Source organism: Lipotes vexillifer, unplaced genomic scaffold (assembly GCF_000442215.2).
Source record: "Lipotes vexillifer unplaced genomic scaffold, Lipotes_vexillifer_v1.1 scaffold236, whole genome shotgun sequence".
Classification (NCBI taxonomy): Eukaryota; Metazoa; Chordata; class Mammalia; order Artiodactyla; family Lipotidae; genus Lipotes; species Lipotes vexillifer.
This window is the reverse complement of record NW_006773295.1, coordinates 44,719-72,232: the sequence shown is the minus strand read 5'-3', so window position 1 is coordinate 72,232 and position 27,514 is coordinate 44,719. Positions and strand designations below refer to the sequence as shown.

General features: G+C 41.1%; 2 protein-coding genes across 3 annotated transcripts in view; one reads left to right on the top strand and one right to left on the bottom strand.

The window, feature by feature from the left end:
* Positions 1-4,985: 4,985 nt before the first annotated feature.
* On the bottom strand, positions 4,986-5,601 carry LOC103072713 (putative uncharacterized protein encoded by MAPKAPK5-AS1). Its single transcript, XM_007448248.1, has 2 exons — positions 5,305-5,601; positions 4,986-5,216 (listed from the first exon to the last, which is right to left on the bottom strand). Exons 1-2 carry the CDS (start codon positions 5,599-5,601, stop codon positions 4,986-4,988), a joined length of 528 nt encoding a protein of 175 aa, XP_007448310.1.
* Positions 5,172-27,514, top strand: part of MAPKAPK5 (MAPK activated protein kinase 5) — a 39,113-nt gene continuing 16,770 nt past the window's right edge. For both annotated transcript variants that reach the window (XM_007448169.1, XM_007448168.1), the window contains exons 1-7: positions 5,172-5,635; positions 16,348-16,421; positions 16,907-16,982; positions 17,777-17,874; positions 19,333-19,441; positions 20,873-20,962; positions 21,714-21,809. In XM_007448169.1, the coding sequence (XP_007448231.1) occupies positions 5,600-5,635; positions 16,348-16,421; positions 16,907-16,982; positions 17,777-17,874; positions 19,333-19,441; positions 20,873-20,962; positions 21,714-21,809 (579 nt within the window). In that variant the 5' untranslated portion in view covers positions 5,172-5,599. The remainder of the gene's footprint in view (positions 5,636-16,347; positions 16,422-16,906; positions 16,983-17,776; positions 17,875-19,332; positions 19,442-20,872; positions 20,963-21,713; positions 21,810-27,514) is intronic.

The following is a 27,514-nucleotide window of genomic DNA, read 5'->3' as shown; positions in this document are numbered from 1 at the left end:
CACTAAAGGGTGTGGATGGACTATCAAATGATAAGAGGTAATTGGATTATAGGAACAGAAACACTGCCTGTTTGTACTGAAGGGGACTGAGATGGGAAGAAATGAAGGAAGGCTTTCAGATGTTGATTCTACAAGACAGGATGATAAAGCTACTTGGCTATGAATGTGCACTATTCAAGAAAGGGGAAGAATGATCCCAAAAGCAATTCAGAAATCATCAGGGCCATCACCTTGGTTTCAACAGGACAGACAGGCTTCATCTGAAGTCATGGGGGCAGGACCCTTGCCTGGGCAGAGCTGCAAAGGCAGGACCACAACCCAGTGGATCCAGAGGGCAGAGCATCAAACCAAAGAGGATTATTCTCGAGCCTTAAGATCTAAAGGTATTTGCCTTGCTAGAATTGGACTTGGTTGGGACCCATCACTCCTTTCTTTCTTCTGATTACTCCTTTTTGGAATGAGAATGTCTACCCTATGCCTATCCACCACTGTATTTTGGAAGTAGATAACTTATCTGGTTTCACAGGTTCAAAGCTAGAGAGGAATTTTGTTTCAAGATGAATCATACCTAGAGTGTCACCTATATCTGATTTAGATAGTATTTAGATACTTTATTTTTTTAAGGAAGGCTTTATTCTTTTTTTGACTGCACTACACAGTATGTGGGATCTTAGTTCCCTGACCAGGGATCGAACCCATGCCCCCTGCAATGGAAGCATGGTGTCTTAACCACTGGACCACCAGGGAAGTCCAACAGTATGTAGATACTTCAGACATTAGAGTTGATTCTGAAGAGTTAAGACTTTGGAGCTGTTGGAATGAAGTGAATATATTTTGCATGTGAGAAGACATGCATCTGCAGGACCACATATTTTGTAATAGCAGCCTGAACTGACAAAGACAGATCATGTTTTCCTTACAGGACCCTGGATTTGATTTTGCTTGAAAGCCATAGCTTAATTTTAGCCCTGGTTGCCATCTAGAGAGACTAAAAAATTTCAAAATCATCAAGTCCTGACTCCTTATTGTTCAATAATTTATCTCTCTTCTCCCATTTTACTACAAGAAGCAAGACGAAACCAGGCAGCACCTTCTGCTTGGTAACTGCTTTAGTTAGATCACCCAGTTCAGTAGGAACATCTTCTCTTTCCACATGCTTGCAGACGATACTGTTGCTAAACCTTCTGCCACTTCATAACAAGGATCCTCTTTCCTTCAGTTTCCAATAACATGTTCCTTACTCCCTTTTGAGCACTCATTGGCAGCATCATCAAAGTCCAGATTCCTACTAAGTTTGTTCAAGATAATTTAGGCTGTCTCTAACACACTCCTCAAAATCTTTCCTGCTTCTGTCCACTGCCTGGTTCCAAACCACTCCCACATTTTAGGTAGTTGTTATGACAGCACCCCATTTCCAGGCACCAAACTCTATATTAGTTATCTATGCTGCATGACAAATTGCCCCTAAATTTAGTGCTTTAAAAAGTTATTATCTCAAAGTTTCTGTGGGTCAGGAATTTGGACACAGCTTAGCTGGGTGCCCCTGGTACAGAAGGTTGTAATCAAGTTGTTGGCCAAGGCTGCAATCATCTCAGGGTTCAACTAGGTGAGAATCCATTCTAAGCTCACTTATGTGACCACTGGCCAGGCCTCAGGTTCTCACTGACAGTTGGCAAGACATTAGTTCCTTGACATATGGAGCCCTATATTGGGCAACTATAGTGGGCTGACTAGTATCCCCTCCCTCATTCATGTTCACATGGAACCTCAGAATGTAATTAGTTAAGATGAGGTCATACTAAATTTGGGTGGGCCCTAAATCCAATGACTGCTGTCCTCATAAGAAGAGAGAACACAGAGGCACACAAAAAGGTCATGTGGAGATCGAGGCAGAGATTAGAATAATGTACCTATAAGCCAAGGAATGCCAAGGTCTGCTGGAAGACTCCACTCTTCCCTAGAGTCTTCAGAGGGAGCATGGCCCTTATGACACCTGGATTTCAGACTTTTGGCCTCCAGAACTGTAGACAATTTCTGTTGTTTTAAGCCACCCAGTTTGTGGTAGTTTGTTATGGCAGCCCCAGGAAACTAATAAAGCTGCTCACATTTTTGACCTGGCTTTCCTCAGAGCAAATAAGCAAGAGAATAGGAGAGAGAGGGGTACCCAAGATGGAAGCCACAGACTTTTTGCAACCTAATCTCAGACATGCCATCCCATCATTAGAAGCAAATCACTTGATCAGCCCACGAGCAGGGTGAGGGGATTAAACAAAATCATGAATACCCAGAGGTGGGCATCACTGAAGGCTATCTTAGGCTGTCTACTACCTCCCCAGCAAAAAAAAAATGGAGGAAACCTCTCCTTCCTCAGGGCTCTGCCTTCTCCATTCCTTGATTCCTTCAACAAATATTTATTAAACACCTACAGTGGGCCAGGAGTTGAGGATGTGACCAATAATACAGACAAGGTTCTTTCCCTTGAGAGTATTTAGTCTAGTGTGGGAGAGAACACTAAAGAAAAAAAGCAAGTGGATATATAAATTAAAATTGTGATAAGTACAAGGAAGTAAATTATGAGGTAATAGGAATATCTGATTTAGATTGAACCAAGGGTCAGGCCTACTCTTTCTGATAAAATAGTATTTAGAATGTGGTTGAAGACTGTAGAAATTGGGCTGTGTGTGTGTGGGGGGGTGGGGAGAGTAAGTCTCTAGATAGAGGGATAGTATGTGCAGATAACAGCCAATAAGTTTAACTGCCAGACTCAGAACACTTAAGGCAGGGATTTCATCTCTGCATCTCTACTATGTAGCACAGTGCCCGGCACAGAGAGGCACTTGATAAATTCTTACTGAATGAATCCAAGGTACCTTCTATTTCCTAACTGTTATAGATAATGTCAATTCAAGTCATTTCGAAATTTTCTCCCAAAGTTCACTGCTGGATCACTGTTCTTATTTATATTAGGTAGCATAAGCAAAGCTGCTATAATAAAAAGACATAAATAGATAAAAGCTCAACACAAGAGGTTTTTGTTTTTTTGTTTTTCCTCATATAACAATGCTGAGTGGGTGTTTAGGTCAACAGGGCAGAGTTCTCCTCCACCCAGGTATCTTCCATCTTAAAGCCTTGCCTTCTTCAGAACCTGGTCATCATCTTCCAGCTGGCAGAGTAAGTAAGAGCATCTGTTGACAGATTTTCTGGGCCAGGCCTGGATATGTGCACATCCCTCCTGCTCACTTTCCATTGGGGGGGAGCATAAGCATATGGCCACTTTAAGGGGGTTGAGGAATGTACTGTAGGTGTATGGCCAACAAAGAGGACAACTAAATAAGTCAAATACTTGACTTATTCTCTGGTACATTACTCAAGAACCTCAAATTAACCAGATAAAAAAGAACTTTGGATTCCCTGCTTTCACTCTCATCTGAGTCTTTCATTCACTGAATGGCACCACCATCCACGCAAGTTGCTTAAGGCAGTCTCCTGGAAGTTATTCTTGATTTGTTTTTGTTTTTTTGGCCGTGCTATGTGGGATGTGGGATCTTAGCTCCCCACCAGGGATCGAACCCGTGATCTCTGCAGTGGAAGTGCAGAGTCTTACTGGACAGCCAGGGAAGTCCCCTTGATTTGTTTCTTATTTTCATCTTCCACGTGGAGTCCTTTGGGAAGCCCTTTCAACTCTACCTCCAAAACGTATCATAAACCCATCTATTCTATCTTTACTGCCACTTTCTTAGTTCAAGCTTCATAATAATCTGGGTTATTCCAAAAGCATTTTAATAACTTTCCATGTCTCCACTTTCACTTGCCCATATTTCATTCTCCATACAGCAGAGTCTTATCTTTTAAAACATAAATTTGATCGTATCACTCTTTAGTTTAAAACCTTCCAGTGGCTTAGAATAAAACCCAAAGTTCTCACCATGACCCCTAAGGGTGTATATGATACAACCTCTGCCTACCTCTCCAACCTCATCCTTTATCACTCTCTGCTACTCACCCTGCTCCAGCTACAATGATCTTGCTGCTCCTTGACCACATTTACCTTACTTCCACTTTAAGACTTTTGCACTTGCTGTTCCATCTGCTCAGAAATCCCCTTGGATTTCCAATAGACAGTTCCTTCTCATTAGAGGTCTCAGCTTCAAGGTTACGGCCTGGGAGACCTTCCCTGATCATCTACTTGGAAAAAGCCCCCACACCCAGTTATTCTCTTACCTCAGCATCCTGTTTATTTGCTTTTTAGTATCCACAAACTCTGTGTTTTTCCCTCTTTATTTTATGCTTCCCTTTCCTGAAAATAAGATCCATGAGCAGGTACCGTGTCTTTTTTCTACTGTTTCCCCAGGGTCGAGTAGGCGTGGCACACAGCTGTGCTCAGTAAATAAGTGAATGAATGAAGAAGCATCAAGAGGTGATTAACCAAAAGCTCCTGCAAGGTTCTTTGACAGATTGCTGGTGTCGTGTGAGGAGCACAAACCTGGGTTCCGGTTCGGACTTGCCCACTTCTCAGCTGTGCGCAAATGAGTGCCGCTCTCTGAGGGCCTCAGTTACCGCATCCGTTATCAGGAAATAAGCACATACTTACCTGAAAAGGCCAAATGCCTACTTTATAAAGGAGAAAGGAACTAAGAGAAGAAAAGAGCTTCACGTAAAATAAACGCTCCGTATATATAACTTATTATATATAATTGTTGTTACCGCAGGACCCGCCCGTGGCCTCAGTTTCCTCTTCTCTATCACTGGTCGATATCCCCGGCTCCTTCCGCAGGGTGTTTCTGGCACCACAAATCTCGACCGCGGCGCTGAGAGAAAAGAGAAACGCTTCCGCAGCCACTAGAGTCCGGTGGTGATGCACAATAGCCCCGCCCCGCGAGCCTGAGCCTTTTACGTCATCAACTCGGCGCCAGCGCTGCGGAGGGCCCGGGGGCCTATCCTGGGTGTGGCGCCACCTTGGGGAGGCCTTGGCGGACGCCTGCAAGTCAACTGCTTGGTTCGGGGGCGGCTCGGAAACCGCAGCTGACCGTGACGAGGGGCGCGTGGAGCCGTGGGGACACGAAGTCGGGCGGTAGGAGAGGCGGCCCGGGGCTCAGGCGGGGCACAGCGCCGGCAAGCGGGCGCCTGGCGGGGCTGCCCGGCGCGGGTGTCCCGGCGATGTGTGCTCGGCCTCGGCTTCGCGGCGGTGCCGGCGGCGGAGGCGGAGGCGCAGGCTCCTACTCAGGATCTGGCGAGCCCGGACCTAAGCGGCGGCCCCGCGAGGCCCCAGCACATCGCCCCGGATCGGGGCCTTCCCCGCCTCGCCCTGCCCCGGGAGCCTGCCTCCCCGGCCGGGGATGAAGCCGGGAGGCGGCCGCGCGGGGCCCAGCACAAAGGCTTGTTTCCGGGGGCCGCTGCCGCCGCCGGCCCCAGCCTAAAGCCGCCCGCCGAGGCCGATCCGGCGCCGGGGCCGTCATCCCCGCAGGTCCCCGGGGGCGGCTGCTGCCCGTCTCCCCGAGACCCAGGGCCCCGAGCGCTGAGCCCCTTGTTCCTTCGGCTGCGGCGGGATCCGGCAGCTGCGCAGCCTCCGCTGCTCCCGGCCGTGCGGGCCCCGCGGAGCATGTGGGAGGAGAGCGACATGGAGAAAGCCATCAAGGTAAGGGGGAGATGCCCCCTTCTTCCCCGCTTTGTCTCTGTGACATTTCTCTCGGCTCCAACCTCAGAAAGCAGAGAGAACTTGGAGCAACTCCCGGGTTTCTGTTTTCACTGGGTTCCGTGGACTGCGTTTTACAGCACTGGGGCGAAGGGTTTGTGTGTGTAGGGAGGGACATCCGACTCTCTCCGACTTACCTGCTTAAAGCGGGGATATGATTCCCCGCTTCGCTAGAGTGGAAGGTGAGTGGCGTGGAGATACTTGATGTGAGTAGGACGGAGGGGGCCCCACTACTGTTTTCGATCATTCCCCAAGTGCCATTAGAATTTGCTTTCAGATGATCTGCTGCAACACCACTTGGAGAGCTGGACCTTACCCATCGCTCCAGATTTGTTTTAAATCTGCTGCTGCAGAAGGAGGTGATCGTCTTCTTACAAGACCTGTCCTTTGGCAAATAAGTTGTTCTCACTTTTCCGTGTGGTCCCTCCCCATTCCTGTTTCCTTTTCCTTCTCCTCCTAGGTAGCGCTAAGTTTATTTAGAAGGAGCTAACGGTGTCCTGTAAGTTACTGCTCTGTTAACCAAAAGAAAAGCAAATATGTGTGTTCCAAAGTGACCGAAATAAAATGACACATTTTTAAAAACCTGCTTTTTACTCTTTTTTAAACAGGCAGACATTGAGGCATTCAGTCACAGGAGTCAGAAAGTTATTATTTAGCTGTACTTAGGAAATTAGGTTCTTATGTGAATTGAACACTGAATCTTAAAGTTTGATATGTATTATTTACTTATTTTACAGTATTAGGTCAACTCTGTGCATTTAAGAATTTCATTTTCCCTTGAGGGACAGGCAACTTGTGGTTATTTTCCCCATCAAGACACAATCACTACAGTCAATAACTAATTAAGAACTTACACATCTAACAATTTTGGGGGTGGTAAAATTTATAGAAATCATCAGTCACTTCATAGAAAATTCACCATTTAAATGAGGCATCGAAACAGAACATACACATTAAGGAAGATCAAACTTTAAATAATAGAAATAAAGGTTCTAAAAGACTACTTTGATAGATACATTTTTTTCCTTTTGGTTTGGATTTTATTGGTACAGCGTCGTGGATTGCCTAAAGTTATATGATTGGGTTGTGAATCAAAATATATTTGGCAGATTTTTAAATTCAAGAAGTATTATCTGCTTTGTGCCAGGTGCTGTCTTAGGCACTTGTGGTGCAAAGCCAGACTGCTAGATGTCCCTCTTTCATAGAGCTTCTATCTAGATGGTGGAGTTAGGTAATAAACATTGCCAGGTGATATAATTAAGTATTAAAAAGGGGGGAGTACTATGTTAGGAAGGGTAGGCAGGGAAGGCTTTCCTGAGGAGGTGACATTTGCATAGAGCTTTGAAGGGAATGAGGGAACAAACCTCCACTGTCTTGGGGAAGAATATTATAGGCAGTGGGAACAGCAGGTACAAAGGCCGTGAGGTAGGTGCGGGTCTCGTGTGACCCAGGAACAACAAGGTGGCTGGAATGCAGTGGGTCAGTATAGATTATGTTAGAGATAGGTGATGGGAAGCCACAGTATACACAGGGCCTTGTAGGCCATTGTAGGAACTTTGGCTTTGACCCTGAGTAGAAGGGGAAATCTCAGAGAGTTTTGAGCAGAACAGGGACATAGCTCTAGTGGGCAAATGTATAAACGGGGAAGCAGTGTTACTGAGTGGTTGTTATAGTTTCTCCAGGTTGACTGATGAGATGAAATTCAGCCTGGCCATTCATTTAACTGTGTCCTTGAATAAGTCACTTTACTTCTTTGTCACTTAGTTTCCTCATCCATAGGAAGAGGATAAAAGAATCTCCTCAGCTTAGGGTTTTTTTGAGAATTTAATAAGCACATGTATCTAAATGTGCTTACAGTACCTAACATTTAGTAAGAACTCAATGGATATTAGCTCATAGCAACCTAAGAATGGTTTAGAAGGAGTTGGGGTTTTCTTCAGTCGGTCACTATTGTCCAGCTTAGTTTTCTTAAAACTTTTTAGCTTTTCTTCATGTACTTACTAATAGGTCATTGGTGAATCTTCCTACTAATTTGGGTGTGTCCAACCAACACAAATTAGTGGAGTTGAAAATATCTGATCTAACAATATCTGATCTAACAACCAGTACTGATGAGGATATATTCCCTTGGCAGCAAGCCAGCATCACATCAAATAAAACTTTTGGTCTGTGGCACTGTGTTGTATTCATTGTTTTGCTTTTTTGAGGCTGTCCCTCATTTGGTAAGAACTGAGACCTCTGGAGTTCAGCTGAAAAGCTATTTCCCTGGGTTCTCACCACAACATTAAACCTGATTACCTGAGAGTGGGTGGATTGGACTTTAAGATCTCATCCTATTACTCTTCAAGGTATTAGGATAAGGCCAACTGGCTACAACCATAGACTCTGTCTTCTCATTTCTGTCTCTACTGCCATAGGCCATGACTTCACTACTCCCAAGTCACTTAGCTAAACCTAGATAATGAGCATTTTGGGATGAGAGATTGCCTTACATGTTTGTTTTCTGTTGTATATGGCAGAGTTTTTAATACTTTATGAACTTAATGAAAATTCATTTTCTTAGTTTTAAAAACATTAAAAAATTGCAGTTATAATTCACATACCATAAAATTCGCCCAAGGTAAGTGTACAATTCAGTAATTTTTAGTGAGTTTATAGAGCTGTGCATCTGTCTTCACAATCCAGTTTTAGAATTTTTCTATCTCGCCTCCGTCTCCCCCACCCCACCCCCATCCCTGGAAAGTTCCTCCTGCCTCATTGTAGTCAGCCTCTACTGTGACTCCCCACCCCAGACAACTACTGATCTGCTTTCTGTCACTGTTCTTCTGTCTTCTCTACAAATTCCAAATAATCAAAATTATATAATATGTAATCTTATGTGTTTGGCTTCTTTTACTTATACTTTTGAGGTTCATCCATGTTAGTGCATGCATTAGTAGTTCACTCCTTTTTATTGTTGAGGAATGTTTTTATTGTTTATCCCCTGTTGATGGACATTTATATTGTTTCCAGTTTTTAGCTATTATGAATAAAATGATAAATAAAACTTGTCCGTACAAGTTTTTGTGTGGACGTATGTTTCATTTTCTTCTGGGTAAATACCTACGTGTGGAATTACTGGGTAGTACAGGAAGTTTATGCTTAACTTTTTAAGAAACGGCAAAACTTTTCCAAAATGGAATTGTTCCGAGACCATTTGTTCAAAACATTGTCTTTTGCTTGTTGAATTACCTTTGTTGAAAATCAGTTGATCATAAATGTATAAGTTTATTTTTGGATTCTCTTTTTTTTTCTTTTCCTTTGCTTTTTTTGTTTTTGTTTGTTTGTTTGATTCTCTTTTCTGTTTCATTGATCCATATAACTATCCTTATGCCAGTGCCACACTGATTTGATTACTGAAGCTTTATGGTAAGTTTTCAAATTGGGTAGCATGAGAACCAACTTGGTTTTTCTTTTTCAAAATTAAGCTGGCAGGACTTCCCTGGTGGTCCAGCGGTAAAGAATCCGCCTTACAATGCAGGGGACGCGGGTTCTATCCCTGGTTGGGGAACTAAGATCCCACATGCCATGGGGCAACTAAGCCCACACGCCACAACTACTGAGCTTGCATGCCTTAACTAGAGAGCCTGCGTGCTGCAGACTACAGAGCCCACGTGCCCTGGAGCCTGCGCGCCACAACTAGAGAAGAGAAAACCTGCCCGCCGCAACTAGAGAGAAGCCCGTGAGCTGTAACGAAAGATCCCGCGTGCCACAACTAAGACCCAACGCAGCCAAAAATAAATAAAATAAATAAATAATAAATAAATCTCAAAAAACAAACAAACCCCAAGAAACCTAGGAAACTGAAGGTTTCTATATATATAAAAAAATTAAGTTGGTTATTTAAGTTCTTTGTATTTCCAAATAAATTTTAGAATCAGCTTGTCAATTTCTACCAAGAAAAGTGTGCTGGGATTTTGACGGGGATTCCATAGAATCTGTTGGTCAGTTTGAGGACAGTTGCCATCTTAACAATATTGTCTTCTATGCCAAGAACATGGTATAACTCTCCATTTTTTTCCAGGCTTTCCCCTATTTATCACTGTGTTTGAGTCTTTAGCGTATAGACCTTCTTTTGATAAATTTATTCCTAAATATTTTATTCTTTATGATGCTATTAAGAGTGGAATTGTTTTTAAAAATAAATTTATTTATTTAGTTATGGCTGCATTGGGTCTTCGTTGCTGTGCGCGGGCTTTTCTCTAGTTGCGGCGGGGCTTCTCACTGTGGTGGCTTCTGTTGCAGAACACGGGCTCTAGGTGCATGGGCTTCAGTAGTTGTGGTGCAGGGGCTCAGTAGTTGTGGCTTGCAGGCTCAGGAGTTGTGGCACACAGGCTTAGTTGCCCCGCAGCATGTGGGTTCTTTCCGGATCAGGGCTCAAACCCATGTCCCCTGCATTGGCAGGCGGGTTCTTAACCACTGTGCCACCAGGGAAGCCCCCATTTCTAATGTTAATAACGTGTTTTTTCTCTCTTTCTCAGTCAGTCTAGCTAAAGGTTTGTTAATTTTGTTGACCTTTCAAAGAATCAGCTTTTGGTTTTCATTTATTTTTCTCTATTTTCTGTTTTCTACTTTATTGATTTCTGCTCTACTTTTTAATATTTCTGCTTGCTTTGGGTATAGTTTGTTTTTTAGTTTTTCAAGGTAGAAGCTTAGATCATTGATTTGTGATCTTCCTTTGTTATAGAGGTATTGATAGCTAAAGCAGTGTTTAGTGTTTTCATCTAAATGCTGCTTTAGCTGCAGCTCATACATTTTAGCTTATTGCGTTTTCATTTTCCTTCAGATCAAAATATTTTCTAATTTCCCTTATTATTTCTTCTTCATTGGTTATTTAGAAGCATGTTACTTAGTTTCTATATATTTTTAAATTTCCCAAATTTTCTTCTGTTGATTTATAGCTTAATTCCATTATTGTTGGAGAACTTTACGTAATTTTAATTTTCAGAAGTTTATTGAGACTTATGACCTAGCATGTGGTTTATCCTGGAGGATATTCCATGTGCACTTAGGAAGAATATATATTCCCCTGTTGTTGAATGGAGTGTTTTATAGATGTCAGGTCAGGTTCATTGATAGTGTTGTTTTCTACATTCTTGCTGATTTTCTGTCTAGTTTATCTGTTATTGAGAGTGGAGGTTTTGAAATCGCCAACTATTATTTTTGTTTTTCTTTTCAATAATTATTTATTTATTTGGTTGCACCAGGTCTTAGTTGCAGCAGGGGGCTCCTTTAGTTATGGCACTTGCGCTCCTTAGTTTTGGCGTGCCTGTGGGATCTAGTTCCCTGACCAGGGATTGAACCTGGGCCCCCTGCATTGGGAGTGTGGAGTCTTAACCACTGCACCACCAGGGAAGCCCTTGAATTGATCTTATCATTATAAAAAGTTCCTCTCTTTCTCTATTAACATCTTCTGTTTTAAAGTCTGTTTTATCTGTTGTCAGGTATAGCTACTCCAGCTTTCTTTTGGTTACTTGTGGTATATTTTTTTCCATTCTTTTTTTTTTTTTTTCATTTTTTTAGTAAAGTATACATAGCATGAAATTTACCATCTTAACCATTTTTACCTGTATAGTTCAGTGGTATTAAATATACTCATAATGTTGGGCAACCATTACCGCTATTCAACTCCATAACTCTTTTCATCTTATAAAACTGAAACTCTACCCAGTAAGCAGTAATTCCCCATTGCCTCCTTTCCCCCAGTCCCTAGCAACTGCCGTTCTACTTTCTGTCTATGATTTTGACTACTCTGAATACTTCATATAAGTAGAAGCATACAGGATTTGTCTTTTTGTGAATGGCTTATTTCACTTAGCATAATGTCAAGGTTCATCCGTGTTGTGGCATATTGCAGAATTTCCTTCCTTTTTAAGGGTGAATAATATTCCATTGTATGTATAGCCCACATTTTGCTTATCTATTCATCCATCAATGGGCACTCAGGTTGCTTTCATGTATTAGCTATTGTAAATAATGCTACTTTGAACATGGACATACAAATATCTCTTCAGGATCCTGCTTTCAACTCTTTTGGGTTTATACCCAGAAGTAGAATTACTGGATCATATAGTCATTCTATTAAGTTTCTGAGGAACCACCATACCATATTCCACAGCAGCTGTACTATTTTACATTCCCACCAATAGTGCACAGCGGTTCCAGTTTTCTCCACATTCTCTCCAATACTTGTTCTTTTCTGTTTTGTTGTTGTTGTTGTTTTTAATAGTGGCCATCCTAATGGGTTTGAGGTAGTATCTCATTGTAGTTTTGATTTGCATTCCCCTAATGATTAGTGACATTGAGCATTTTTCATGTGCTCTAGGCCATTCATGTATCTTCTTTGGAGAAATGTCTGTTTGAGTCCTTGGCCCATTTTTTGAATTGGGTTGTTTGGGGGGGGGGTTGTTGTGTTTTAGGAGTTCTCTACATATTCTTCATATTAATCCCTTATCAGATATATGATTTGCAAATATTTTCTCCAATTTTGTGGGTTGCCTTTGTTACACTGTTAATAGTGTTTTTTGTTTGTTTGTTTGTTTTGCGGTACGAGGGCCTCTCACTGTTGTGGCCTCTCTCGTTGCGGAGCACAGGCTCCGGACGCGCAGGCTCAGCAGCCATGGCTCACGGGCCCAGCTGCTCTGCAGCATGTGGGACCTTCCTGGACCAGGGCACGAACCCATGTCCCCTGCATCGGCAGAAAGACTCTCAACCACTGCGCCACCAGGGAAGCCCCTATTAGTGTTTTTTGATGCACAAAATTTAAAATTTTCATAACATCCATTTTGTCTATTCTTTTGCGCTTGTTCCTCTGGGGTTTTTTTTGAATTTTATTTTATTTTTTTATACAGCAGGTTCTTTTTTTTTTTTTTTTTTTTTTCCTTGCGTTATGCGGGCCTCTCACTGTTGCGGCCTCTCCCACTTGCGGAGCACAGGCTCCGGACGCGCAGGCCCAGCGGCCACGGCCCACGGGCCCAGCCGCTCCGCGGCATGTGGGATCCTCCCGAAACGGGGCACGAACCCGCGTCCCCCGCATCGGCAGGCGGACTCTCAAGCACTGTGCCACCAGGGAAGCCCACAGCAGGTTCTTATTAGTCATCCATTTTATACATATTGGTGTATACATGTCAATCCCAATCTCCCAATTCATCCCACCTCCACCCCCACCCCCCACTTTCCTCTCTTGGTGTCCATATGTTTGTTCTCTACATCTGGGTCTCTATTTCTGCCTTGCAAACTGGTTCATCTGTACCATTTTTCTAGATTCCACATATATGTGTTAATACACGATATTTGTTTTTCTTTCTGACTTACTTCACTTTGTATGACAGTCTCTAAGTCCATCCACGTCTCTACCAGTGACCCAGTTTCACTCCTTTTTATGGCTGAGTAATATTCCATCGTATATATGTACCACATCCTCTTTATGCATTCATCTGTCGATGGGCATTTCAGTTACTTCCATGACCTGGCTATTGTAAATAGTGCTGCAATGAACACTGGGGTGCATGTGTCTTTTTTTTTTTTTCTTTTTTTTTTGCGGTATGCGGGCCTCTCACTGTTGTGGCCTCTCCCGTTGCGGAGCACAGGCTCCGGACGTGTAGGCTCAGCGGCCATGGCCCACGGTCCTAGCTGCTCCGCGGCATGTGGGATCCTCCCAGACCGGGGCACGAACACGCGTCCCCTGCATTGGCAGGCAGACTCTCAACCACTGCGCCACCAGAGAAGCCCTGAACAACATAGATTTGAACTGTGTGGGCCCACTTATGTATGGATTTTTTTTCAGTAAAGATGGATTACAGTACTAAATGATCTGTGGTTTGAAACATGGATGCGGAACTCCTGATATGAAGTCTGACCCTAAAGTTATACTTGGATTTTTTTTTTTTTTGTGGTACGCAGGCCTCTCACCGTTGTGGCCTCTCCCGTTGCGGAGCACAGGCTCCGGACGTGCAGCCTCAGCGGCCATGGCTCACAGGCCCAGCTGCTCCGCGGCATGTGGATCTTCCCGGACCGGGGCATGAACCCGTGTCCCCTGCATCAGCAGGTGGACTCTCAACCACTGCGCCACCAGGGAAGCCCCTATACGTGGATTTTTGACTGTGCCAGTGCCAGCACCCCTAACCCCCTATCTTGTTCAAGGGTCAACTGTTCTTCATTCCATGAGTCTATATCCTTATTTAAGACAGTGTATAGATTTTTTAAAAAAATATTTATTTATCTGGTTGTGCTGGGTCTTAGTTGCACCAGGCGGGCTCCTTAATTGCGACTTGAGGGCTCCTTAGTTGTAGCTCGCCTGCTCCTTAGTTGCAGCACGTGGGCTCCTTAGTTGTGGCTTGTGAACTCTTAGTTGTGGCATGCATGTGGGATCTAATTCCCTGACCAGGGATAGAACCCAGGCCCCCTGCATTGGGAGCACGGAGTCTTAACCACTGTGCCACTGGGGAAGTCCCAGTGTATAGATTTCTTTAGCAGAACCCAGTCAATGTATTTGTCATTGATAAATTTGGGGTAGTCCATAATTTTCTTCAATAAAGTGTCTTAATTGACCCATGCCTTTTTACCTTCTCTTTGCCATTAAAATATGTGAGAAAATATGCCATCTACACATAGAAGAGTCGGCTGATGTGAGAATGTTACTTCTTTTGCCCAGCTGGGCTTAGTGAAGTCTTAGAACTGGTTAGTGTTTATGGCACCATCAACAAATGTGCAAGAATTAAACCTGGTAAAGAGGACAACAGACGTAAGAAAAATAGGGTTCAGAGATCAGGGCTGTAGAGAGACCTGGTAGTGCTTCTCTTACCTTCTGCAAAGCCAAGTGTCAAAACTTCAGTCAGAGCCTCTGTAATTTGAACTTTCTTGGCTGTCCATTAGGTAGAGTACCATCTTAATAAGCACCAGTGCAGTGAAGAATTTGGTCTAATATTATTTTTACATCCCAGGAACTGGACATATGAATAGTCCTTTGATCTGACTGTAACAAATAATTCCGTAGAACGAATCTCTCTTTTCCATTGAGTCTCCAGTGAGTGTATGTCTTCATTAGAGGCCTGGCAAATTTTACTCTACCATGAAGCATAGACTGTGCTCCAGTTCTTTCTTTCCCAATTCTGTCTTCCTCTCTGTCTTCTCAAATACTTCTGAATCTGGCAGGATAGGCAGTGGAAACATGAAGGAGGTAGACAGGTTAAATGGGTAGGTTTGAATTCTGTTTAGGAGATGGTGAGTGGAGACCTGGGACCTCCCTAATTGGGCAGGATTCATTCCTAATCCTCATGCGGGGGCCTGGGCAGTTACCCCTGATAGCTGGGGATGATGCCAAAGATGAATGATGCTGGGGAAGAGGCCAAAGCCATAGTTTCTAGTCTTATCAGTACCTATAACTCACTGTGTGACTTTGACAAGCTCCTTAACCCTGATATACAGTTTTTCAGAAGAGAGTTTGTGTAATGATTTTGCTAGTCCCTAGCAAATCAATGTCCTTCCATCACCTGGTTTTAGTCCACCTTTCTAGTCATTCATTCCATAGTTATTGAGCGTTTACTATATGATGGGAACCTTTATCAAGAACTGGCAGCAGGAAGGTGTGGAGATGAAGGCTATTCTAAGCTTGTTTTATACACTTACATATTCATTGGACAGAAGCTCTGTTTTCATCTCTGAACTTATCCTGGTGTCTGGCACTTACTAACTGCTCATTGAGTTTGTGTTACATGGACAAATATTCTGTTCCTATACCTGGGAATCAAGATTCTGTTGCTAATTATAATCTATCAGATTTTCATTGCAACAAAACAATTTGATAGTCTCATGAGTTTTGGCCTAATTTCTCCAGGTCTGTATCGGTTTTCTGTTCTACCCGTGGAACCCTGAAAAATGAATTTTAGCCTACCACAGTTCAAGTGTATGGCTTTCTTGCCTAAAAACATATGGCAACAGAAGCTCAATATTTAGTGACTACACAGTAATTCCATAAAAACTTTAATTAAACTGTAGAGGCTGTATCTGGAACTATTGAAAGCTATTGGAATCTATTAAAACTGTGAAGAATATAGTTACACAGTGAACGTGACAATATCTTTGTACTCAAAATAGCACTTGAAAACTAGATAAATGTACTACGATATTTATTACTATTTTATTTGAACTTTTAAGTTTTAATTTATTCAGTTATTCCAATTTGATCAACTTGTTCAAGGATATAGACCTCTATATCATAGCAGCATATATCAGACCAGTCTTTCTAGAATCTCAGAAAATATACTTGACCATTTGGCAAATAAGTACTTAGTAGTGAAACATTTTGAAAGAATATCTTCTTCCCACACTCAAGAAAAAAAAAAAAACATGAGTATTTACTCACATGGACCTTGCAGATGAGCTGAAGAATTTATTTTTATCCTAAAGTTTGCCTTCTCTTGTTGGAAAACAATGCCTAGCATAGTCCTGTAGGCGAAATGTGTAATTATAAAGCCCTACACAAAGCTCTACTTATCAGCTTCTTTCAGAAGCTGAGATGTTGAGCATTAAGGTTTTCTGTTGTCCCACCTCTGCTTAACTATTCAGCTTTTTAACTGGAGAATCATTCTCTGCCTCCTCCATTTTTATTTTAATAGGAAACCTCCATTTTAGAGGAATACAATATCAATTGGACTCAGAAGCTGGGAGCTGGAATTAGTGGTCCAGTTAGGTAAGAGACCCATGTACAAACTATGACACAATTGTTCTAAAGAGGACCTGTTTGAAATACATCTTAAGTTAGAAGCATTAGGTTTGCCAGATTTGTGAAACAGCCTTAATTTAACAAGCAGAGGTATTTATGATAGGCTTTTTCTCATCCATTTAGAAATATATTTAAGTGACGAAGTCACATGATCTGTAACAGAATCATTTAAGATGTTGATACCATGGAGCCACTGTATGAGTCACTTGTAGCCAGCAGAGGCCATTTTGTCTTTCTTGGCCAGCATCAAGTTGATTTCACATGTCTAAGGCCTGTGAAGGGTGGGCGAGATGCCTTTCTGCCTTTCCATCTGCTAGACCTGGGGGCAAGTGTGTTCCGATGTGCCTGGATATATTTTTGATTAGAAGCACAGTTCTCAAAGAACAGCTTGCTAAATTAGTTTTCACTGTAACTTAGATAATTTCTGATTGAACTTTTTTCTCCAAATCTAGAGTCTGTGTGAAGAAATCTACCCAAGAACGGTTTGCACTGAAAATTCTTTTTGATCGTCCAAAAGCTAGAAATGAGGTATGGTCCTTTATTGCCTTGATTTGCCTAAATATTTGAAGTGCCTAACAATTATTCTTTTTACAAGTAAGGCAGCTTCATGGAGAGAATACAGAGATTCACAAAGAATGTTATATTCATACTTACTCTGTTTATGTTCATACTTTTTGCTATTCCATGTTATCATTATAAAGCAGTTCTTCATCCATCAGTACCAAAAGCTGTTAGTGAAGTCTTGCTTCCTTTCAAACCACCTTTTGTTCTTTTTCAATTAATGCGATTCTTATACCCCAAAATACTCAGGTTTACTTCAGCTTTTGCTTATTGGAAAAGGTCTTTAAAGAGTGGAGATAAAATAGTATGAGGAAGGTTCTAGTGAATAGCGTATTGAAAAGGTGTTGCAGGAGAACTCTGAGGATGTATTTCTAGTTTTTAATAATAGGCATTTGTTTAAAATTATTTGGATGTGGTGATGACATGTTAATAATATGCAATGAAGGACTTATTCTTTTGCTTAGAGATATATGAATAATTTCTGAAATAAGATGTATTATTTACCAAATTTTTCATTTGCTAATAGATAGGACAGTAGAAGTAAATAAACCTGTTGGTGAGGTTTTTTTCATGGAAAGAGCATTAAGGAGGTAATCTGTGTATGAAAACACTTTTTTTTTTAACATCATTCCAGGTGATAAGATTTTTTACTGTAATAGGCTCATCCACAGGCCTAGTGTGGTCAGTTTTGGGGGGAAAGTTTGGAGAGAAAATGTTGGCATCCCCTATGTACAGAAACATTTCCTCTGTTCTTCTTTAAGGTACGTCTGCACATGATGTGTGCCACACACCCAAATATAGTTCAAATCATTGAAGTGTTTGCTAACAGTGTACAGTTTCCTCATGAGTCCAGCCCCAGGTAAGACTATACAGGGTCATTATCACATGACCACCTCTCCATATGTAAGCCAAGGTGTAGTGGGGTCTTCTTTTCTTTTGTGCCCTCTTTCTCTCCCCTCCCTGCCTGCCTCCCTCCCTTCCTTTCTTTTTCTTCTCTCCTTTACTTTTTAATTTGGAAATTTTCAAACATTTGTAAAAGAATCATGTAATGAATCCTTAAGTACCCATCACCCTGCCTCAACAGTTATCAACTCATTGCCAGCCTTGCTTCATCTATACCCTACCCAGTCTCCTGGCCCCCCCTGGGTAATGTGGAATTAAAACAGATTCTATTGCAAATTAGCAAAAGGAGACCAAATATTATTCTAGGCAATGTCTTAGAAGTTGATATGGCAAAAAGCCCTTATTGCTGAATCTGACATTCCTTTTAAAGGAAGAAATCAACATCATTCTTTTAGCCTCCAAATGTTTGGCAAGCTCACTGGGTGTCATTCTAAATCTTTTCCAGGGAATTCAAAGTTAAACAAGTTATGGTTTCCACTGAAGGGACTGAGATGTAAACCTATTATTCTAGCAGTGTGGTAGGTACCAAGGAGAGGCATGCATAAAATATTCTGAGCTTACAAAGGAGGAGAGCTGCCCTCTGTAGGCTAGGGCGGCGAGGTGCCTCAGAGCAGTTACGTGGGGGCGAGGACTTGAAGGGGGTGAGTAGGAGTTTTCCAGATGGAAAAAGATGGAATTTGTAAAGAAGAATGGGACATCAAATGATTATTTCTTAAAATTGTGCTCTGTTGGTGAAAGCATTTGGATGGAAGCTGGAAGCATTTATATCAAAGAGTGGTAACCAAAATTCGGATTTTTTTTTTTGACATGAGAATTTTTGCTTTTATTTAGTAGCTGTGTAACCCTATCTGGCTATCTTGCTGGGCATGCTGTGGGTCGTATGGAAAACTAGTGGAGTGGGGGCGTAGAGAGGGGCTATCTTGCTGGGCATGCTGTGGGTCGTATGGAAAACTAGTGGAGTGGGGGCAGGGAGTAGAGAGGGGGAGACACACACACACACACACACACACACACACACACACACACGAGAGTGAATAACCAAGACAGCCCAACTGAATGACTTGATATTCATGTCCTATACAAAGTCGTATTCTGTTTTCGATACACTTTCAGTGTAGCTTCCCTAAAATGTATATACAAGTTAAGTTCAGAATCTTCAAAAGGATCATTGTCTTCAAAACTAATTCTTCTGCTTTCTTTTAGCTTCTTAGAAACCTTTAGGTCAGGGATAGTCCTTATTCATAGTGTCCAGCTGGTAGTGACAAGGGATCCAACTCAAAGGGGCTTGGTAGGACTAGATTTAGGACATAGTAACACTTTGTAGATGAGGTATCTAGGTTAGCTACTTGATGTTTCAGTTTTGTTTTGTTTTGTTTTGTTTTTTAACTTAACAAAATCAAATGCTTTCAAACAGGGCTCGACTCTTAATTGTAATGGAGATGATGGAAGGGGGAGAGCTATTTCACAGAATCAGCCAGCACCGGCACTTTACAGAGAAGCAAGCCAGCCAAGTAACAAAGCAGGCAAGTTAACCCCGGGTACCAATCAAACTGCCAACAGTGTTGGTTAACAAGCACAATTTTATTGGGAGGAATAAAAGAAAGCTTGAAGAAAAGCTCTATTTGATCTCTCATTGCCTGCTTTGTTATGTAATTAGAAAAGATGCCTTGACAGGAGGAATGTGACCCCCTTTTATGCTTTGGTGGGGGGAACCTGTATTCTTAAGTGGTTTTCAATTGTTTGCCTATGATAAGATTTAAATAAACTCTGGAAGGAAGGTAATCTTAACTCTGTTTTAGATTGTAGATAATCTTTAGACGTATAGCTTCCAAGCACTGTTATTGGACTTTGAGATAAAATGCTAGTGATACTACCTGAAAGACTGTATGGTGTAAAAATATGTTCTAAGGCAATTACATATAAGATACTTTTTGCTTATGAGTCACCTTTCTCTCATCAGATTTTAATAGTAGTCTAAGGTCTTTGTAATTCTGGGTTATTCCTGGTTTTATGTTCTCTCTATTTTGACATCACATTTTATTGCTAGAGGAATGATGTACGTCACAAACAATACTAGGAATCCAACTGGAAATAACCTCATGAGGAGATGAAAAAGCTAAACCCTCAAGGTTTCTCTTCAGGCCAAGCAAGCAAAGCAGAGAGAAGCAGGACACATAGCCCAACTGGTTCTTAATGAAAAAATTCTTCCAAATTTTCTGTGAGCCTCAAGCATTTTTTGATGCCTCCTTTCTGGTAGGGAGGAACTGATATTTGGAATGCCAAGGCAATTCCATACAGAGTGTTAAAGAACAGATAAAATCTGTTCTATTTGATTTTAAAAATTATAGCTTGTATTTTTCAAATATTAGGACTAAAGGATGAGCTCTGATAATCTTCTGTAAAACCAAACTCCTTTAAATCCACCTAAACAGGCAACATTTTCAACCAGTGGGACGGGCAGATTAGAACATCAGGTGGAAAAATCCATTCAGCTGCTTTCTGTTCTTGAAAGCAGAACTTCAAGTTGGGCTCCCTGAAGAGTGCAGGTTTCCTTTGAGTCAGGCATTAGTGCCGCTGCCCTGCTAGGGGGAAGCCAGGCCCTCTGAAGACTGCCTGGCCCAGTGTTTGCTTTGCAGTACTTGTCACATCTCAGATTAATGGAAGTGCAAGTATTTCATTTTTCCCATTTCATACAGGATTTAACCATCAGTTGATTATGACAAAGAATTGTTTTACTGTTGTATTTTTTCTTTTTGTTGAACAAAATACAGCTTAATTCATTTCTATTTCTTGATATCTGAAATCTTACTTAATTTCTGCTTTAAAATTGAAAACTGACCACAGTCTTAATTGACTTAGTAAAGATCATTTTTTAACATCCTGAGTTCTCTAAACCAGGGGAATTAAAGAGCTATCTTTTCTAAGATATGGTTGCTCCATTATGTCCTTTCCAGATAGCTTTGGCTCTACAGCACTGTCACTTGTTAAACATCGCACACAGAGACCTCAAGCCTGAAAATCTGCTCTTCAAGGATAACTCTTTGGTGAGATGACTTGCCCTTCTGTATTTTAGTGCTGCTACTCTCAGTATAGTTCAGGAACAGTGTGTAGGTGTGTATATGCTTGGAGTGCTCTGAATCCATGGTGAAGAGGCTTTAGGCCAAAGTGCTGCAAGCAGCTTACTTTTCCCATATCTGTTCCCTTGCTAGAGGCTCAGAGAAATTGTACCATACCCCTGGCATCGATCATTTTGGATGACACTGATGTGTGTTTGTACATAAGGACTTTAGATTTTGGATATTATTTGGAAGGACTTTGGGAAGGGGCAGGAATCTATATGCTGTTATATGTTACCTTGGAACTTAATGGTTGTGTTTAGTGTTAACCCTCATAAGGTGTGTTTTCCTCTCCAGCCCCAATCCGTGCCCCATGCACTGTGTCCCACCAGATAACTTACTCTGGCTGTCATGAAGCTGATGTTGAGGGTGAAGCAGCACTCTAGATTGATGAGAGATAATAGGCCAGTAGAGTCAGGAAGCATCTTGATTTTAGTGCTGCCTTTACAAGTTATAAAACAGGGATAATTGTGAGTGGGTAGAAATTCCTTACTTCTATATTACTAAGAACAGTTTCTAAATATGATTCATTGTCTCCAGAGCTGAGGACATGCTACTCATAGGTTCAGGTCTCAGCTAGAAACTCCTGAGAGCTTAAGGTAACATGTCTTGCACCTGCATTTTCCTTTGACATTATCCGAGAACTCTGGAGAAGTGACTCCCATTTGTTTTATTTCAGGATGCCCCAGTGAAGTTGTGTGACTTTGGATTTGCCAAAATTGACCAAGGTGACTTGATGACACCTCAGTTCACCCCATATTATGTAGCACCTCAGGTAAGCATGTGCTGTTTCTTCTGTAGGATGTGTCACCAAGCTGCCTGTAGACTCAGGTTTCTTCCATTCCACAGCATGAGTGGGTATATATTACAAATGGAAGAAGGAGGACTCAGCTTCATAAACCTATAGGCTGCTTAATTTGGTGCAGGCATTTTATTCTTTTAAAAGCAGCCTTATTGAGGTATGATTAATATACAGTAAAATACTTCTACATTAAGTGTAGTTTGATGGGTTTTGACAAATGGATACTCCTGCATGAACATCACCAAAGTCAAGATACAAAACATTTCCATCACTTCAAAAACTGTCTTGTGTGCCTTTGCAGTCATTCTGCTCCCAACTTAATCCCCTTAATTAAAACCACTGATCTATTTTCTGTCATTATTGGTTAGTTTTGCCTGTTGTAGAATTTCATAAAAATGGAATTCTGTACCTTTTGTGTTTCACTTCTTTGGCTCAGCATGTTTTTGAGATCCATCCATGTTTCTGTATGTATCAGTAATTAGTTCCTTTTTATTGCTAAGTAGTATTCCATCATATGACCAAGCCACATTTGTTTATCCATTCACTGACTGATGGCCATTTGGGGTTGTTTCCTATTTTTCACCATTAGGGATAAAGTTGCTAGGAACATTCATTTACGAGTTTTGGGGGACATACCCCTCCCCTTTAGGTAAAATCTTTTTCCAAAATGGTTGTATGCACCACTAATGTAATGTAAATGTTCCAGTTTCTTCACATTCTTATCACCAACTTATGTTTGTTAGTGTTTATAATCTTGGTCATTCTGGTAGGTATGTTCGTGTTATTTCGTTATGGATTTAATTATAGCATTTTCCTGATGGCTACTGTTGTTGAATATTTTTTCATGTGTCTACTGGCTGTTCTATTGTGAAATATGGGTACAACATTCTGTTGTGTAGTATGGGTACAAATCTTTTGCCCTTTTTGTGTTGTTTTATAAATGAGATATAAGAATTTTTAAAATTCTGGATACAAGTTCTTTGTCATATATATGTATTAATATTTTACTGCTGCTGTAACAAATTGCCACAAACTAAGTAACTTAAAACAGCACACATTTATTACCTTACAGTTTTGGAGGTCAGAAGTCTGAAATGGTTCAGGATGTCAGCAGGACTGTGTTCCTTTTGGAGGCTCTAGGGGAGAATCCATTCCCTTGCCTTTTCAGCTTCTGAGGCCACCTGCATTCTTTGGCTTGTGGCCTCTTCCTCCATTTTCAAAGACAGCAGTGTAGGTAGCATCTTCCAGTCTCTCTGACTCTGAACGAGGATAATTGGTCAGATTATCCTGGGTAATCCAGGATAATCCCCCATCTCAAGATCCTTAATTTAATCAAATCTTAGAAGTCCCTTTTGCTATGTAAGGTAACATATTCATAGATTTCAGGGATTAGGACGGGACTTCTTTGGGAGGCCATTATCCTGCCTACAACATATGTATTATGAATATTTCTCTCAGTCTGTGGCTTGCATTTCAGTTTTCTTTTTTTTTTTGGCCGTGCCACATGGCATGTGGGATCTTAGTTTCCTGATCAGGGATTGAACCCATGCCCCCTGCATTGGAAGCACAGAGTCTTAGCCACTTGACCGCCAGGGAAGCCCCCATCAGTTTTCTTAATGATCTTTTGAATAGTAGAAGTTTTAAATATTGATCAAGTCCAATTCACCAGTTTTTTTTTTCAATGGTTAGTGCTTTTTGTTCCTAAGAAGTCTTTCCATATCCATGGAGGTGAAGATTTTCTCATGTTTTCTTATTAAAGGTTATAGTTTTAGCTTTTACATTTTAGACTGTGATCCATTTGAGGTGTGTGTGTGTGTGTGTGTGTGTGTGTGTGTGTGTGTGTGTATGTATAAAGGGTCAAGCTTCTTTTTTTCCCTTATAGATATCATTGTTTCCATATCACTCGTTGAAAAGACTGTCCTTGCCTCATTGAATTACCTTACAGTTTTGTCGAATTGAATTATTTTGCAGTTTTGTCGAAAATCAATTGACCATATATGTGTTGGTCTATTCTAGGCTCTATTCTGTTTATTTGATACATACGTCTATATATCATCTGGATCACTGTAGCTTTATATTAAGTCTTGACCTATATTAAATCTTGACCTCAGATAGTGTAATAAGTCCTTCAAATGTATTCTTTTTCAAAATTGTTTTCACTATTCTGGATCCTTTGCATTTCTCTGTAAATTTTAGAATTCAATTCTCTATGACAGAAAAGCCTCCTGGGATTTGATTTGAATTATATTTAATCTATAGATGAATTTGGAGAGAATTGACATCTTAACAATATAAAGTCTTCTACTCAATGAACATGGTATATCTTTTTTTTTTTTTTTCCTGTATGCGGGCCTCTCACTGTTGTGGCCTCTCCCGTTGCGGAGCACAGGCTCCGGACGTGCAGGCTCAGCGGCCCATGGCTCATGGGCCCAGCCGCTCCGCGGCATGTGGGATCCTCCCAGACCGGGCCACGAACCTGTGTCCCCTGCATCGGCAGGCGGACTCTCAACCACTGTGCCACCAGGGAAGCCCAAACAGTATAGCTTTCCATTTATTTAGGTCTTTAATTTTTCTCAGAAACATTTATATTTCTTAGTGTATAGGTTTTATACCTATTTTCTTAAATTTTTTCCTATATTTTATGTTTATGGAAATTATTGGAAATGATATTTTTAAAAATTTCATTTTCCAATTGTTTGTTTAAAGTTTGTAGAGAAATAAATGATTTTTGATCCCTTGAATCCTGGGATCTTGCCTAAATCGCTTATTAATTCTAGTAGATTTTTAAAATAGATTTGTTAAGATTTTCTACATACAAAGTCATGTCATCTGTGAATAAAGATAGTTTTACTTTGTTCTTTCCAGTATGTTTGCCTTTTATTTCTTTTCCTTCCCTTATTGTGTTGGCTAGAACTACCAGGTGAATATAAGTGATGAGAGCAGACATCCTTGCCTTGTTCCTGATCTTACAGAAAAAACGTTCAGTCTTTCACCATTAAGTATGATATTAACTGTTATGTTTTTTGTAGATGTCCTTTATCAGGTTGAGGAAGTTTCCTTCTGTTCCTAGTTTACTGAAAGGGAATGTGTTAAATTTTACCCAATGCTTTTTCTGCATCTGTTGAACTGATGATATATTTTTTCTTCTTTATTTTGTTAATATGATGAATTAATTGATTTTTCAGGCATTATACCAATCTTACATTCCTAAGATAAAACTCAGTCATGGGGGCTTCCCTGGTGGCGCAGTGGTTGAGAGTCCGCCTGCCGATGCAGGGGACGCAGGTTCGTGCCCCGGTCCGGGAAGATCCCACATGCTGCGGAGCGGCTGGGCCCGTGAGCCATGGCCGCTGGGCCTGCGCGTCCGGAGCCTGTGCGCCGCAACGGGAGAGGCCACAGCAGTGAGAGGCCCGCGTACCGCAAAAAACAAACAAACAAACAAAAAAAACCTCAGTCGTGATGATTGATTTGTTTTGCTAATATTTTGTTAAGGATTTTGTTTTTTAACAAAAGGGATATTGGTCCATAATCTTTTCTCATAATGTCTTTGCCTTGTTTCAAGGTATCAGGGTAATAATGCTGACATCATACTATTAGTTGGGAAATGTGTCTTCCTCCTTTATTTTCTGAAACAGTTTGTGTAAGATTGGTATTTTGGAGTTTTCATTGTGGAATTTTAATGATGTAATCAACTTAAAAATAGGTATAGGTCTATTGAATTTTTTTATTTCTTCTTGAGCCAGTTTTAGTAATTTGTGTCTCTAAGAAATTTGACTGTTTTTTAATTTATTGGCATAAAATTATGATAATCCCTTATTAACCTTTTAAATCTTTGTAGGATCTGTAGAGATGGAGGTGGAAGTCTGGAAGTTGGCTTGCTGCTTCTGCAGTTAGTTGTTTAGTATGGGGGTAGGGAATTGAGTTAGTCTACTTAGGAGTTCAGCTTAGTGTGAGCTCTGTTGTTGCTATTGTTATTTTTACTGTGTCACTGGCTTGAGATTCCTCTCTTGTTACCTCGTGCTTAGGGTGGGGTTTGGGGTGCCACAGGTTTGTGGGTTTTTTTGTGTTTCTTCTCCATCTTTATCTTTGGCATTGGCTGTGTGCCTCTGCCTCAGAGGGGCTTTTGCTTCACAGTCTTTTTTTGCCACTAACAGTGGACTGCTGTTACTTATTACTTGGTGCTTGCTAGCCTGATGGAGGGTGATGGCAACGATGGGCGGAGAGGTATCTCTTTTCTGAACCAGGCTCAGTCTTGGTCAGGTCCTGTTTTCTTGAGTCTCAAGAGCAGAAGAGCATGCGAGTGGGTGCGAATGCCCCTTGTTTCCATGGCTCCTAAGGGGTCTGCTAGCCCCAACTTTGCCTTTAGCAATTTGTTAAAAATTTAGCCAAATTCTTTTTATGCTTATGGCATGCTATAATGCTTTCTCCTGGGCTCTGTCACAGATGAGCCAGTCTTTATGTGTTGTCTCTTCTTGGAAGGGACAAGAATACTTTGTTGCTTTGAGAATTCATAAGTTCAAGAAAAGTGATGATTTTATAGTTTATCTGGATTTTTCTTGCTGTTAGGGTGAGAGTGACACCCTTTGCAGCTCTCTACATACTAGACAGAAACAGCAGTCCCAGCCATTTGATTATAGTATGGGTGTTTGTTTTTCCTGCTAGGGGTTTATTGAGCTCCTTGAATCTGTCAGTTTATGGTGTTTACCAATTTAGGAAATTTTTCAGACATTTATTCAAATATTTTTGTGTTTGTCCTCTCTGCCATTTTAACGAGACTCCAGTTATATGTATGTTAGATCACACACTGAGCATTGAGGTTCTGATCTTTTTTTTTTTCCTTCATTTTTTTTTGATATCTATGCTCCACTTTGGCTAGATTCTATTGCTAGGTCTTCAATTTCACGACTCTTCTGCATTGTCTAATCTGTGAATTTCCTCACTTCAGATTTATATAATCTGTTTCTCTTCTCATTTTGTTAATGTTTCCCTTTAAGTACCTCAGCATATTTAATAACTTATTTAAATCCTTGTCTGCTGATTGCATTGTCTGTCATTTCTCAGTCTGCTTCTGTTGATTGATTTTTTCCTTCTTGGCTATAGATCCCATTTCCTGGCTCTGGATAACATTTTTCTGCTTCCTTGCATGTCTAATAAATTTTGATTGGATGCTGGATCTTATTATGTTGATGAATGTCTGGATTTTGTCATTGAAGAGTATTAAAGATTGCTTTGGCGAGTGGTTAAGTTACTTGTGGATTAGCTTGATTGTTTTGAAACTCATTTTTAAGTTCTGTCAGGGCAAGTCTAGAACAGGATTTATTCTAGGGCTACTTCAACCCTACTCCCCAGATGAATCACTTCTGGGTCCTCTATTGATGCCACACATGTTCAGCGAGGTCTCTTTACTCTGGCTAGTTGGAGCTCAGATACCTCCTAGACTTGTGTGACATCTGGGAATTATTTAGCTTACAGCTCCAGTAGTCATTACAGTACCTGGTTGCTTCCCTGGCTTCATGGAGTCTTGCTCTACTATGTGCAGCTTACTATTTAGCTAGATTCAAAGGGATCCATATGCAGATTTTTGTGTACCTTCCCCACAGTTAATAATACTCTGCTCCACTAATTTCAGCCACACTGCTGAACTCTGTGAACCCCCTGTGCCCTGCTTAGATTCTCTT

What these genes read in the sequence shown, in the direction of transcription:
- LOC103072713 (XM_007448248.1), bottom strand. Translation starts at nt 5,601, where the DNA reads ATGCTCCGCGGGGCCCGCACGGCCGGGAGCAGCGGAGGCTGCGCAGCT. An exon ending in AGGCAGGCTCCCGGGGCAGG is followed by an intron (nt 5,217 to 5,304) that starts GCGAGGCGGGGA and finishes GATCCTGAGTAG; the next exon opens with GAGCCTGCGCCTCCGCCTCC.